The sequence below is a fragment of the Ammodytes marinus genome, assembly GCF_949987685.1.
Source record: "Ammodytes marinus genome assembly, chromosome: 3".
Taxonomy (NCBI): Eukaryota; Metazoa; Chordata; class Actinopteri; order Uranoscopiformes; family Ammodytidae; genus Ammodytes; species Ammodytes marinus.
This window is the reverse complement of record NC_137232.1, coordinates 29810825-29824996: the sequence shown is the minus strand read 5'-3', so window position 1 is coordinate 29824996 and position 14172 is coordinate 29810825. Positions and strand designations below refer to the sequence as shown.

Here is a 14172-nt window from a genome sequence, read left to right as displayed (position 1 = left end):
CCATCACAATCAAACTGTACTCTCATATTGCATCATAAGGTGTAGTATCAGAGTTGCTTCCAGTGGTTGATAAATTGGCCTCTTTAACAGAGAGCAAACCTATACCATGAGCATCATATGGTCCCTGTATGGAGATCGTCTGGGTGAATCATGCGTCTTTTGCACTTATCTACTGGGTGGATTTGCAGTTAAATTTGCAGTGGCATGCTTACCCAGATGATGAATCCTAGTTGTGATCAAGTGACTTTTCCTCTAGCATCACATTTGAGTTCACATTGGTGTTTCAGCAACAATTTTGTGGATTGCAATCAAATGTGATGCAGGCATTCAACCAATACTTTGATATTTGACTGAATACTGCCTTAAACTAATGTCACCCCATCAGTCTCAGCTTTACCCTGTGTTTTAAGGGCTAGTTAGCTAAATGTACGGTAACATTTGCTGAACTAAGATGTTGAACATGATTAACATTACACATGTTAGTTTGCGTTGCAGTGATGTGAAACAGCCAACTGTGCAGCCACGCATAGCTGCTTGCATGGCTGTTGATGCTCAGTATTATTATGTTTGCAGGTTATAGTTTCTTTGGCTATTTTCTGCACACAAAATGGCAAAAACAGCATATGGCCAGCTTCACACTTCATTGTTAGCTTGCCTAAGATGCCATAAATAGCTTTATAATATGTAATATACCATAAATAGAAACCACTTACAACCAGATATGACTACAGATGTTGATTTTGCATGGGCGCTTAGAATAAACACATTGGCGCCGTGTATAGCTAATTCACTCTGGTTACTGAGTGGCAGATTTTCCGCCTTGATGTGACCAGCTCGGCTCTCATTTAAATCACAGCGACTTTAGAGCGTCTGTGAGGATGCTGTGACACTAGCTCATCTGTACGTCGAGGCTTATTTAGCCTGCTGAGAGTGAGAGCCCGCTGCTCCTATTAGATTCTGTCTCGGGCAAAGTGGGGATGATTAGATAAAGTGTGCCTGCTGGAGTGGAGCACTTTTTCACTTTACAGTAGCAGTGTGCCTGTGAATGAATGGAGGGAAGGGCTCCACACTCTTAACACCAACATCTCTGTCCAGGGGATTTGAATGCATCTGGGGAACTGAGGCCTCAATTACTGCCTTAATTAATCCGTAGCAGTTTATACTGTTACACTATACTGCACAACTCCTACATTTTAGTGTTTTAAAAGAAAATTGTGCAGTGCATTACTTAACACACTGACATTGTGGACATGATTTCCTCCTCAATGCTGATACAGTGAGCGAGTTGAAGACAAAGCAGGAGAATTAAAGGGATCGGGTGGCGGAGAAGAAATACAATAAGATACAATTCGATACAATAGCTCTCATTTTGAATCCCCTCCCTACAGTACGTGTGCGTCCCCTCTGCCTGCATTTCATTCTGTCAAAACACAATAACTGGGCTCTGACGTCTTAAAAGGCATTGCAGGAGCATAGAGGTGCTTGAAGAGAAAATTGCAGCCGCTCACAGCGGCTGGAGTGAAATACCATTTTGTCTCACTCAAGATGGATTCCACAGTGAGATTTCAGAGGACCAGTACAGAATCAAAATGGAGAAGCCTGAAGGGAGGAGACAAAAAAAGGGGGAGAAAGAGGCAATGTGTGGAGTGGAGTGGACAGCTTTGGAGGAGATGAATTTTGTTTTTGCTGCCCCGAGGTGATATATTTAATTGTCAGCCCCCCCCCCCCCTCCCCCTTTTCAGATACAGTGGTATTTATTGGTAAAATATTCCTGGTATTGTCCTATGAACCGATCAAAGCCACATGCAATCAGTAGTTAAAAACAGCAATTTAATATTTACAATATTAGAAGCATTATTAGCAAAAGCATTAAAATGTATAAAATTCTAATAATGATTATATGAACTCTCCAGCTGCTGTGTATACATACGGTGAACCGGTGAAAATGGTTAAACAGCAAAGGAAATGATCATAAATAGTAATGTTTTTTTCTGCATTTGCCCTTCTCAACCTCTGAGAAGATTTCCTCCCACCGTTTGTCTCGCATACTGGCATGCATGCATGGCTGCTGGCATCAGAACACACACGCACACGCACACACAGACACACACAAACAGTCACACCCGTTCTTCATAGATTCCACTTGCTCGTTGCCCATCTAACAGCACTGTATGTAAAGCAGTGAAACCCCTTCAGGACATCAGATCCATTGAATCTGTTGTAGGTTCTATCTAGGTCAATGCTTACAATAACTGTGCATTTTTTTCTTCTTCTCCCGCCTCTGTCTGTATTCCCCCGTTTGCTTAACCCCACAAGGTTGATTTTTTTTCTTTTTGTGTTTGAACATTAAAAAATGTGTATAAAATGTAAGCATATTACGTATGCTTTTCATACATATTAGTCTCAAGTGGAATATTAAAACATCTAGTCGTGTGATGTTAACATAAGTGTAGAATCTAATGTTTGAGGAATATTACATTTAGGCTGTTTCTCATTAATATTTGCTTTGGACTGTGCCATTCTTCAAACTATTCTGTCTGGTGATACTGCACACACAGCACTACAATAGGAGAAACCCTGCAATTAAAACGTGACATACAGTTGTTGTTTTTTTCTCTGATCTATAGGCAATGATGTTTCGTGACCTAAGGGAGGTGGCATCTAATTGGTTAACCCACACATAAAAGAGCACCTGTTCCTTCCTGCATTTTTCATAGGATCTTGAAATGTTTATTTGAAAGGCCCTTTTGACCAAAAAGACAGCAATACATATTAAAAACTGCAACAAAACTGTAATGCAAATAAGCAGAAATATTTCGCATTCACTTCAGGAAATTTTTTCTGTCTTCTGCCTGTGACTTCACCCACATCATGGTAACTCTCTGTTTTAGAGAAAAATCACAAGAAAACCCACAGCTCCCCTTGTTCAATTTAAACGAATTACCCCACTGCTAATCTGCTTTCGCTGGCTCCCACGCAGCCCCGGTTTGTTCTACTTTTGGATAAATCACAGATGTGACTGCCTTCAGACACGGGGTGCAATCAAAATCAAATTCTGCAGGGAGAATTTCAGCTCTAGTACTCCACCCGTGTTGGTGCCATTTTGTCTAGTGTCTCTTTTTCCTGATGTTCTTCACCCAAGTTATCCTTACATCATCAAAGTTTCCAAGATATGAATTGCCCAAGCTTGATAATCCATCACCGTAGAAAGAGATTCTTAATTTGTTGTCATCTAAGTCTGCCTTCTAATTGTTATTTCAGAGTGCCAAGTTGTCATATTAATTTGCACAATATGTTGCTCCCTGCTTCGTTACAATCAAATGACACACACACACAAATAAAGAAATGTCTTCCAGTAAAATAACCCCTCCTGAAACAGGTCACCTTACAAACTAAATAGTCAAATCCAGCTATTCTTGTTTTTTGCAACTTTTATTACCATAGTGAGCAGGTCATTTGAAACTGGCAAAATATTTGCAAATGAGAATTGTTGAAAAGTACAGGTGTATGTTTTATCTCTACATGTTGTTCCACTGTACATTTTGTGTTGACACACAGTAGATGTAGGCTTTCTCAAGATGTGTTCAACTGTAATTTGCACTGCAGTATTTTCTCAAACTACTGAACAATATTTTACTTCTCGACACCGTCAGCAATACCTGTAGCAGTTTCTCCTCAGGGGCCTTAAAGGCTTCCCAAGCTGCCCAGGTATTAGCCATCCCACTACGGTGCAGTGAAGACAATCTCCTGTAAATTGCTTTTTCGATCAGTTTTGACATCAATCTGCTCCCATGGGAATGTGGGCATTCATGTGATGGCGGAGAGGAAGGTTTCTATCCTTATGGATGCTGACAACCCCACTCAGCCTGGTTTGATCTGCAGAATTAACATAATATTACAGTACACACACTGAACCAGCAGTGACAGCCAAGGAGGGATGGGTTTTTCCATACCAGATGTTGGCGCCAGTGAGGTTACTGCAAAAGCAAAAAATAAATAAAAAAGCTGTCAGAATAGAATAGAATAGAATAGAATCTTTATTGTCATTGCATAACAGGTATCCAATGAAATTGCAGTGCTACTTCGGCCAGTGCATAATACATATTAAAAAAAAAACAGTTTAAGAAATAAGTTAATAAGTTAATTACTTTAAAGATCTAATATGCAGATTTGATTACATGAATACAATCGTTGCATATTTGAAATTCATAGAGGCATTTTGTATTCAATCGTCGGCTTTTACAGCATTAGTCCAAATTTGTGTGAGTTGAGATCCACACACTGTTGTGATTATTGTGGATTTACTTGACATAACAAAATTTTTCATTTTGCTCCGGTAAAACCATCTCATCTCGCGTGGAAATAAAGCATAACTTCTAATGGTTTTGTATGAGATCCAAACTTGAAAAAATTCGCTGTGCACTGTACAATCTTTCTATGGAGAAAGAACCCCTTGACTTGTGGTGGAGTCAAAAACAATTCTTAACAATGAAAAAGTTGTTTTGATTCTTCATAGCAACCACACAACCGCTGCCTGTCATGTCTCCCTCAAGCATTTTTTTTCTTCTTTTCATCCTTTTCCAGGACAAAGATATCTGATCACATCCACGGGAGCCTTGTATATTCTGGACGTCCTGCCTGAGGATGGGCTGAACAACTACCGCTGCACCACGCGCCACCGCTACACCGGCGAGACTCGGCAGAGCAACAGCGCACGCCTCATTGTGTCGGGTCAGTGCTGCATTCAAAATGGAATCAATTCAATTGCAGAGAATGGAAATTTGCTAATGTTTTTGGACACCAGTTACACACAGATTTTACAATAAATACGGACACAGTTGAAAAGAACGGTACATCACGACAAAACTGTGCACATAGTGTTTTGGATGCTCACTGTAGAGAATACCATTGATCATAATCAAATACGCATTTTAGAAAAACTACATACATTAAAAAAAGATTTCACCATGAAAATGTTATCCCCTAAGAATCATGGGTCTTCCTTGGAGATTTCGATTCATTTGCTGAGTTGAGTAACAGGACCAAGTGAATGGGAATGTTTTTTAGGGCTGGGATCAAGTTAACAGTCCTTCCCAATCCGATCAACTGTTAAGGTCAACTATGAATTATTCAGCCGTTCATCAAGCCAGTCAGTACACAAGTGAAGAATCATTCTGATGAAGGCTGTTCTTTAATGGAGGTTATGTTAAATGATGTACTGTGGCTTCATTTGATTAATGATATGTGTTTATTATTTACATTTAACATGTTTTGCATTTAGCATGTACGTAGATGGACAAATGGATAAATAGTTAAACGAGCAATTCATAGTGCCGCCTCTGATTTGATTGTGGGTACAATAAAAATTTTCAGGAACACACTGTTTCTCTCTCGTCTCCCTCACATGACAAAATATACAGTATATAGAACTAAATCTTGACCCCCCCCCCCCCCCCCAGAATCAATATTGGATTATACTGTCAAGCGCCTGGCAACACTCACCACTAATTAACACTAAATTCTCTGCTCCTTTCAGACCCCACCAATGCTGAGCCAGGCATCTTGGATGGCTTTGACCACCGTGAGGTGATGATTAATCATCGGGTGGAGCTGCCCTGTAAGGCCTCGGGCTACCCAACGCCCAAATACCGCTGGCTGAAGGACAACAGCCCTCTGGAGCCCGACAGTCGCTTTCGCCAGACCATCACAGGGCTGCTGATAGAGAGCACACAGCCCAGTGACTCTGGGACCTACGTGTGTGAAGTGTGGAACAGTTATGGCAACGCCGAGGTCATGGGGCGCCTGTATGTCAAGCGTAAGTCTTTTATTAATAGGAGGGGATCATCCGTCTTATCTGTATTTCAGCCGTTTCACAGAAAGCATATTCAGTTAGCGGAAACAATTAGATTAGTAATTGATTAGTTGATCAGCACAACTAATCAACAATTAGTTATGATTATTGGTTAATCATTTAAGCAATTCATCAAGCAGAAATGCCAAATATTTGTTAAACAGCTTTTGAAAATGTGAGGATTAGAAATTGAAAATACTTTGGTTTTGGAATATTGGGCACAAGTTTACTACTACTAATACTGTTTAATAAAATAAAATAAATGTTAGTTGCAACCACAATTTCAACCTTGGTCAGTCGATTGGACAGCAAATGATTCAAATGAAAAATGGAAGGACTAAAGAAATCATATATCTTACTTTGCAATACACATGCATCCTGTATGAATGTTTTTGTGTATAGCCTACATTCCTATCAAGCAGCTTGATAATTATTTTCTGTTTGATTGCATTTTACTGTAGGGAAAAGCAATTGAAACAAATAATCAATACATTTTAGGTGAAAAAGGCCAATGTGTCCAAAAAGACAATGTCTTCCAATCATTTATTTCTTTTTTTTGTGCGGCCAACAGTCCAAAAAAACACTGTATTACATTGCCCTTCCTTGAAGCATAGAAGTCTAAGAAAACCAGCTAATATTAATATAACATTTTGTGAGAAAAGAACTACATTTTATGTGACTTGGATTATTATTGGAATAGCTGCTTATTGATTCGCTGTCAATCAATCGATTAGTCAACTCATTGTTTTAGCTCTAATCCAGAGATAGTGATTACAACCTTTTTCTCCTTCATGATGCTTATATCACGCCTGATATATATCCCCTACTCTGACTTCCTATCAGTCTTACAGTACTCATTAAAATAGTCAGTAAAATAAAATAAATCTGGATGCTCTTTTTAATGCTTTTCTTTTGCTCTTATTTTTGTGTGCTTAGAGCCCTTGAAGGCAATGGTCAGCCCTAGGAAGGTGAAAGGCAGTGTGGGTAGCAAGGTGTCTCTGTCGTGTAGCGTGAGCGGCTCGGACGAGTATGAAATGTCATGGTACCGCAACGGAGAGATCATCTACCCCGGCAACAATGTGCGCTTCACTGGGCTCAACCGGGAAAACCTCATCATGGAGGGAATGTCCAAGAGTGACGGCGGAGCCTACCAGTGCTTCGCCAGGAAGGCCAAGATGTCTGCACAGGACTTTGTGCAGGTCATCCTTGAAGGTAAAATGTGTGCATGTGATTTGTTAAGGTGGAGCAGGCACACAAATGCTGACCGAAAAGCCACACCTTTTGCAGCTGTCTTTTGCATATTCAGTGAGTTAGCAGAAAACAGATTCCGGCTTTAGAGATCAATACAGGGTTTATGTGTTGATGGCATCCCGCTGTGGCCCTCCTTGCTATAGGCCTCCATTAGAATGATCATCCCAGACTTGAAAAACACCTACAAATATACACGCACGCACGCACTCCCTTAAATCCAATAGCTTACCTTGGCGGCGTTGCTCCGGCAACTGCCTCCTGTGGCCAGGGAGCTGTAAAAAAGAAGATATTGATCATCTATAATCATGTGGAACAGATTATCAGAAAGGCAGACACAGACATTTCAAAAGCTGAGCGCTCTTTGTGTCTGTGAGGAAAAGCTCATGGATCACTGTTAATAGTGAAAGGCACAAAATGGTGACGTCTGGACAGAAAGCCACAATTTTTCCTTTATCTTTGGGCTGCCTCATTATTGTTTTACCAAAAAGGTGTCAAAAAGAGAAAGAAAAGATTTCACCCTGACAGCAAAAAACACGTATTTTCTCGGACAATCACAAACCTTGCTGTTGTGTAACGGACGGTGAATAGGAACAGCTGTGTTTAAGGAGATAAGTGAAACCCAAACCATTTTGGATGATAAGATATGGTTCTTCATTGAAAGCATTGTGATCTGACCTCTGATCTTCATGTCTATGTAAAGTATACTTGCCATACTAACATCATACATTATAGAGCAACAGAATGCTGTGACATGTAAGAGAAACTCTCTTACAGAAAATATACTGCTTTACGTGTGATCATCCTGTCAGAATGATTATTTTCAGAGAGGACTCATTTTAGACAAAAGTGGACATTTAGATGTACATTTGAATTAAAATGTAATTTAAACACAGATGTTCCTGCCCCTTCAAGAATCCCAAGAAACAGAAACAGAGTCTACTGATAAAAATTCAAGTAATTTGGTAATTTACTCAAAGGCCCTTTCAGTTTTGATTATTCAGTCGTTCCTATATTCATTGTACATACTGGAGAAAGTTGGAGACAAGTCCCTGGTTTGGTGTGCCTGGTTGAATTGAAACCTTACTGCAAAGATTTGTATGCTAGCCATCAGTGCAAATGATGCTATTTTTATAAAGTGTTTCTTAAGGCCTTTGTCATGGGTCCCTCAACCTGGAACTATAGCTGGCAATGTAAAAAAAAAAACTACCGCTTATGTCCAAAGTGGGTGCGAGAATTAACAAAACTGTAAGTTCCTTGGAGCACCATTTAAGTTGGGCACTATAGCTTTAACATCTCTTATGTTCTCTAATCTTTATATTCACCAGGGCCGGCGGTAGCCAGGGGCCAGGGTGGGCCGTGCCCCCCAATCAAAAAAAAAAGGTGGAAGTCCAGACCCACTATCGGACGGACCTGTTCGGACCTGTTCAAATGTCAAATAAAATTCAGACAATTAATTAATACTAAATAATATACCATTACCATGCATTGCTTCTAATTGTATTATTGGGACAGTCTGCCTCCAAGTTACCCACCCGCTTATAGTGGTCTATAGCAGGGTCGTGACCTCGGCTGGCTACTATTTTTCGGAGCCAATAGTGGAAACACTATATATCTATTTAGTGTGTATAGTATATAGCTCTGGACTACCACCATCCAGGTTGCCAAATCCCAAAGCTTTCTGTTCAATCAGCTCAGGCTGCCTACAGTTAATACTGCGATTAAAAAAATATATACATTATGTTGTATAAAATTTATATTATATGTTATTCATAAACATTTTGGAAAAAAACATGCAAGAATCAAATCTCCCACACAGCAACACTCAAAGTTTATTTGCATATTGTGTTCTACACAATTCACAGTAAATGTGCCAAAAAGCAGACGCAGAGATCTTACAAGGGCAAAAAATGTCTGCTCGCGTGCGCATCTTCGGTCTCTCTGCCCAGTGTGCCCACCTAAAATTTCTACAGGCCCACCCTAATCTAACTTTCTAGAACCGGGCCTGATATTCACCCTTGCATCCCCTGTCCCTCCACCCTACAACCCTAACCCCCCCCCCCACCCCCCACCCTCCCCCCTCACTACAGATGGTACTCCAAAGATCCTGTCCTCCTTCAGCGAGAAGGTGGTGAACCCGAGCGAGCCCGTCTTCCTGGTGTGCAACGTGAAGGGCACCCCCCCTCCCCGCTGCAGCTGGTCTCTGGACGAGGACCCGGTCATCAAAGACAGCCACCACCACCTGGGCCACTACGAGACCCACGAGGGCCACGTGGTCAGCCAGCTCAACGTCACACACACCCAGGTGACGGACGGAGGGGTGTACCGGTGCACGTGCAGCAACTCGGCCGGGCTCGTCTACCACCAGGCTCGAATAAACGTAAGAGGTGCTTGTCAAATCAGCTCCTCCAAGAACCAACAATACACATAACCTGTCTGTCTCTCTGTGTGCGTCTGTCCGTGTCTATCTGTATGGCTGAGTGAATGTGCAAGTGTGAAGTGGATGCTGTTTGGGTTTGAGAGTTGTTGTTTTTTTTTATGATTTTTTGTTTGGTTTTATATGTACTCTTTATGATGATCATTTCACTTTGTTTGTTTTTTGATCTGGTATTATTCTAATTATATTTTAGTTCTAGTGTTATTAAAAAATATAAAATCAAATTTAGATTTCCTTGTAGGTTGTTCCACAAACTAATTCATAGTTGTGTTCTTTTTATGTGTTCATTTTATTTTTCTCTGCTCCTTGTCTAATTTTTAATATTGTAGTCTCGCCAATTTTCTCTCCAAATTATTATTGTGCTTTATCTACATGCCTGTATTTTTAGGTCAAATGAATTATCCTGGTTTGCTGCGTATCTGGATATTGGGTTCCAAAATGGGCTGGTTTGTAAATAGCCAGAAGAATGAAAAAAAAAATCTTCTCTTTGCATGAATACATTTATCTGTGGTTTGCTTGTGTATGTGCGTGTTTGCGTTTGTATCTTCGTCCGTGTGTGTTTAGTCGAGCAGCCAATTTAACTCTTCACGATCAGATGTTGGAACGATTACTCTGTTTCAGTTTTATGAGACACAGAATGCATTACTGTTAACAGCATGTGGGTGAGCATTGACAGCAGAGTAATAAGTATCAGTAGTGCTAGTGTTACTTAAATGAATTGCTTTCCCTCAGTTGGTTTGCACACTTTAATCTACTTGTCATTTAATTGCCTCCCACCTAGTGTTAAGCCTAAGATCTTGTGTTAAAACAAACAATAGTGTTAAACAACCGTTCATTTGCGTAGTATTTTGGTGGCAGGAAGCATATCTGAGGCTGCGGAGAGAAATGTTCTCTGTTTCACAACAGTTAACATTTGTTTAAAATACATCTAATTTGAAAACCATGTGTGTCATCATATTGTTTATTTACAAAAACACAAACAAATCAATCAAACTTGTGACTTGTTTTTCAATATCCCTATCCCATTGAATGTCTTTATAGAGGGTCTCTCTCCCATTCTCTGTCCATTTGTAGGCCACGCCAGCATTCGTCCAATGAAAAACATCACAGCGATAGCCGGACGCGATGCCTTCATCCACTGCCGTGTGATTGGCTACCCTTACTACTCCATAAAGTGGTACAAGAACTCGGCTCTGTTACCGTTCAACCACCGACAGCGAGCGTTCGAGAACAACGGCACACTGAAGCTGACCAACGTGCAGCAGGTGGATGCCGGAGAGTATACCTGCAAGGCGATAGTCCAACCCAACAAGATGGACTCCCAGAGTGTCCATCTGCGTGTGAGAGGTCAGTCCCGTTGACTTGGGTCAGCTAAATGTGCTCCACAAACTTTGAAACTTTTTCTCTTGTTGGTATAACAGTAGTCTCGCAAAGCCAGACCAAACTACAGCAAGTAGTAGTTATTCTCAAAACTCAACTCACTCAACTTCATTCTGTGCAAATATAGTTTAATTTTGTTGACGGACTGTAAACATCTTATGTGAGATAGACTTATTTACATTATTTCTGAGAGTTAGTCTAATATTTCCACATTAAATAAGGCTGCAGATATCAGCATGTTAGATCAGCTTTGCATAAAGAGCTGGGCTCCATTCACAGTTAACAAACGGCATTTCGGTGACTTTCTGGTGTCTCCACTGTTTTTTGGGGGGAATCACACAGTGGCATCAAGACTCCTGAAAGACAATGTGCCCGGCCGTGACACATGTCTCCTCATAAAATTACAAATGATCATCTTTATAAATTAAACAAACAAAACACAACATGTCAGTGAGTAGATTGTGTGACCTTAAAACAAATCTGGCAGTTTCCCTTTGTTTCTTGTCTCTATCAAGCTAAGTTAACCTAAAGGTTATTATATATTAAGGATTAAGGATATTAATGTTCTCATCAAGCTTTAGGGAGAAAAAATGATTAGTTTATTTCACAAAATGTTAAACTACTCCTTTTTACAATTTTGACTGTGTCTTAGAACTCTAAATGTGTTTATGCCAATCCATCACAAGATTGATAAATAAAAAGACTCACTCACACAAAAAGGCCAGATCATAAATCACACTAGGCCTCTAAATGAATCTATGAGATATTCGTCAGTGCATACATACATCATTAGGAAACTTAATGAAGACTCTATCAGTACCACTTATATTACAGTGACTGATCCTCTCTGAGATGTTACAGCTGTAATAATTAATAATGAAAAGGGTTTCCCCAGCATGCCCCATTTCCTGCCCTCTGTACAGTACGCTTGGTTGTTGTCATTTTATTACACTTTCCGACAGAGCGAGGGAAACAGACGGCGAGAGAGAGCGAGAATTAAGAGACGGCGATGATATAAAGCATCACTTCCCTGTGGTGCTATAGAGAGCAAGTGCATTTGCTAATTTACTCTGCTCATGCTTAAAATGCGAGAGTGTCTTTGGGGATCCCTGGAGTCCATTATCTCCACTTTGTTGTGAATTAAATAAGGTGCTAAAGTGCTGCTTATTTCACTGTTATTTGAACTCACTGGACACTCAAACACTGATGACTTGTGTGATGGCTGGAGGTTTCCCAGAGAATAGAGCACAGGCAATTTGAATAGATCTTATTGTAGCGCTGCACGGTTAAATGATGCATCCAATTGACTCCAAACTTGTTTTTTTTCTAGATAAAGAGCTATTCATGTGATCAAGGTTTTAGACCAGTGAATAAAAAGTAGATTGACGTTGTAGCCAGGCTGGAAGCTTGGTAGGTATGTAGGTTGGTAAATCAATAGATAGTCATACAGAAAAAGTCTAGGTTCACTTTAGATTTCTTGTAACTCTTTGTGCTGAAAGGACAAGATGTTCCCATCTGAGAATGACGGGGAATTATTGCAATACTTTGCTTTTGCTATTCAGGTCTTTTATGTTCATTCTGTGACCTCTTTAAAGCAAAGATAGTTAGAATGGTTTTGGGATTAATCCGAGAAAAAACACACGGTACCTGCCACGGAATCGAGGGAATTGAAAACTGTTCTTTGAAAGGCAGAAAGGCAGAAATTACATTTGATCTCTGTGTGTCTCTTTCCTCATGTCTGCAGTCCCTCCCTACATCCAGCCCTTTGAGTTCCAGCGTTTCACCATCGGTCAACGCGTCTTCATCCCCTGCGTGGTCATGTCCGGCGATAGGCCTCTGGACATCACCTGGCAGAAGGACGGCCGGCCAATCCCCATCAGCCTGGGCGTAACCGTGGACAACATCGACTTTACCAGCTCTCTGCGCATCTCCAACCTGACGCCCGACCACAACGGAAACTACACCTGCGTCGCTCGCAACGAGGCCGCCGCGGTGGAGCACCAGAGTCAGCTCATTGTTAGAGGTGAGAAAAGCACAGAGCATAATTTTCAATTCTACACACTACAGTATTTTAGCCTGGAAATCCAGACCTGCCGCTGGCAAATTAAATATTGGTTCTATCTGATATGGGCGGGCCAGAGCCCTATGTATGGTGCTCTGGGGTGGACGTAACCAGATGACGACAGCGCTGTGCATGCGCCGTCGAAGCCATGATAGTAAATATCAGAGATGGCTGCGGATATGCTGTTTGAGTTTGAGACGGCTTTGGCCTCGACGCTTAACGATTTGGAAGACAGCACTCACATCTTTCATTAGCAAGAAAGATGAATGTTCTGTTTTGCCGACCAAGCACGAATTTACGCTAAGCGAACGGGGCTTAATACGTCACCTTGTTCATTGCTCTGATTGGTTGTAGTGCTATCCAATTGCGTGCAGTGGTATTTGACTAGTAGACATATAAGTCATTCATCAATGTCACTTGTTAACTTTTGCTTATGTGTCTGTACAGTTCCTCCTCAGTTTGTGGTTCAGCCCGAGGATCAAGACGGGATCTATGGGAAAACTGTGACTCTGAACTGCTCAGCTGAAGGCTACCCACCGCCCACCATAGTATGGGAACACTCCAAAGGTAGCTACACTAAGCACAGCCCACATTACCCACTGCAACTCATCCCACCGACTGCAAAGTAGAGGTCATTTGGATTATTATTATTATTTTATTTATTTATTTTTTTGGGGGGGGGATTCAAACACACTGAAAAACACTGCAGAATTTTTTACAGGCCCTCAACCAAAGTCCATCAATTAAGGTCATCAAACCCACATTTAATTAGGGTATGATTTATGCTTTTATAACCTTCAACAGCTATCACAAAACTCAAGTGATATGTTCTACGGCACAGTTTTTCCGTAGCTAGCTGGGGCACACCCTGGTTGTGTTTCTTAAAGCAGCTGTGTATGAGGGTAAGTGCTGTCTGCAGCTGGTATGGCAGCGGTAGTGCTTTTGCAGGTGAGTGGTTTCCATTTGCTCCATCTACAGCCACAGACGTACAAACACACTCATAGCCATCTGCTCTGTAAACACCTGGGCTGGGGGCTTGCAGGATTTCCACCTGCACCAATAGAGTAGCATCAGAGTTAGAGAGAGAGAGAGAGAGAGAGAGACAGACAGATGCACAGAGGCTGATTTAGAGCGTGAGCAGACAGACAGGCGGCGAGGCAGCAGGTGAGTTCAGCCACTTGAGTAGGGCAGATG

At 41.1% G+C, this 14172-nt stretch overlaps 1 protein-coding gene across 4 annotated transcripts in view; it reads left to right on the top strand.

Moving 5' to 3' along the window:
- The window catches only part of dscamb (Down syndrome cell adhesion molecule b), a gene marked incomplete at both ends in the record, with an annotated part of 114055 nt that overhangs the window by 61852 nt on the left and 38031 nt on the right, over positions 1-14172 (top strand). For all 4 annotated transcript variants that reach the window (XM_080053867.1, XM_080053866.1, XM_080053864.1 and 1 more), the window contains 7 exons: positions 4585-4731; positions 5537-5815; positions 6788-7063; positions 9190-9486; positions 10611-10883; positions 12661-12939; positions 13426-13545. In XM_080053867.1, coding sequence (XP_079909993.1) covers positions 4585-4731; positions 5537-5815; positions 6788-7063; positions 9190-9486; positions 10611-10883; positions 12661-12939; positions 13426-13545 — 1671 coding nt within the window. The remainder of the gene's footprint in view (positions 1-4584; positions 4732-5536; positions 5816-6787; positions 7064-9189; positions 9487-10610; positions 10884-12660; positions 12940-13425; positions 13546-14172) is intronic.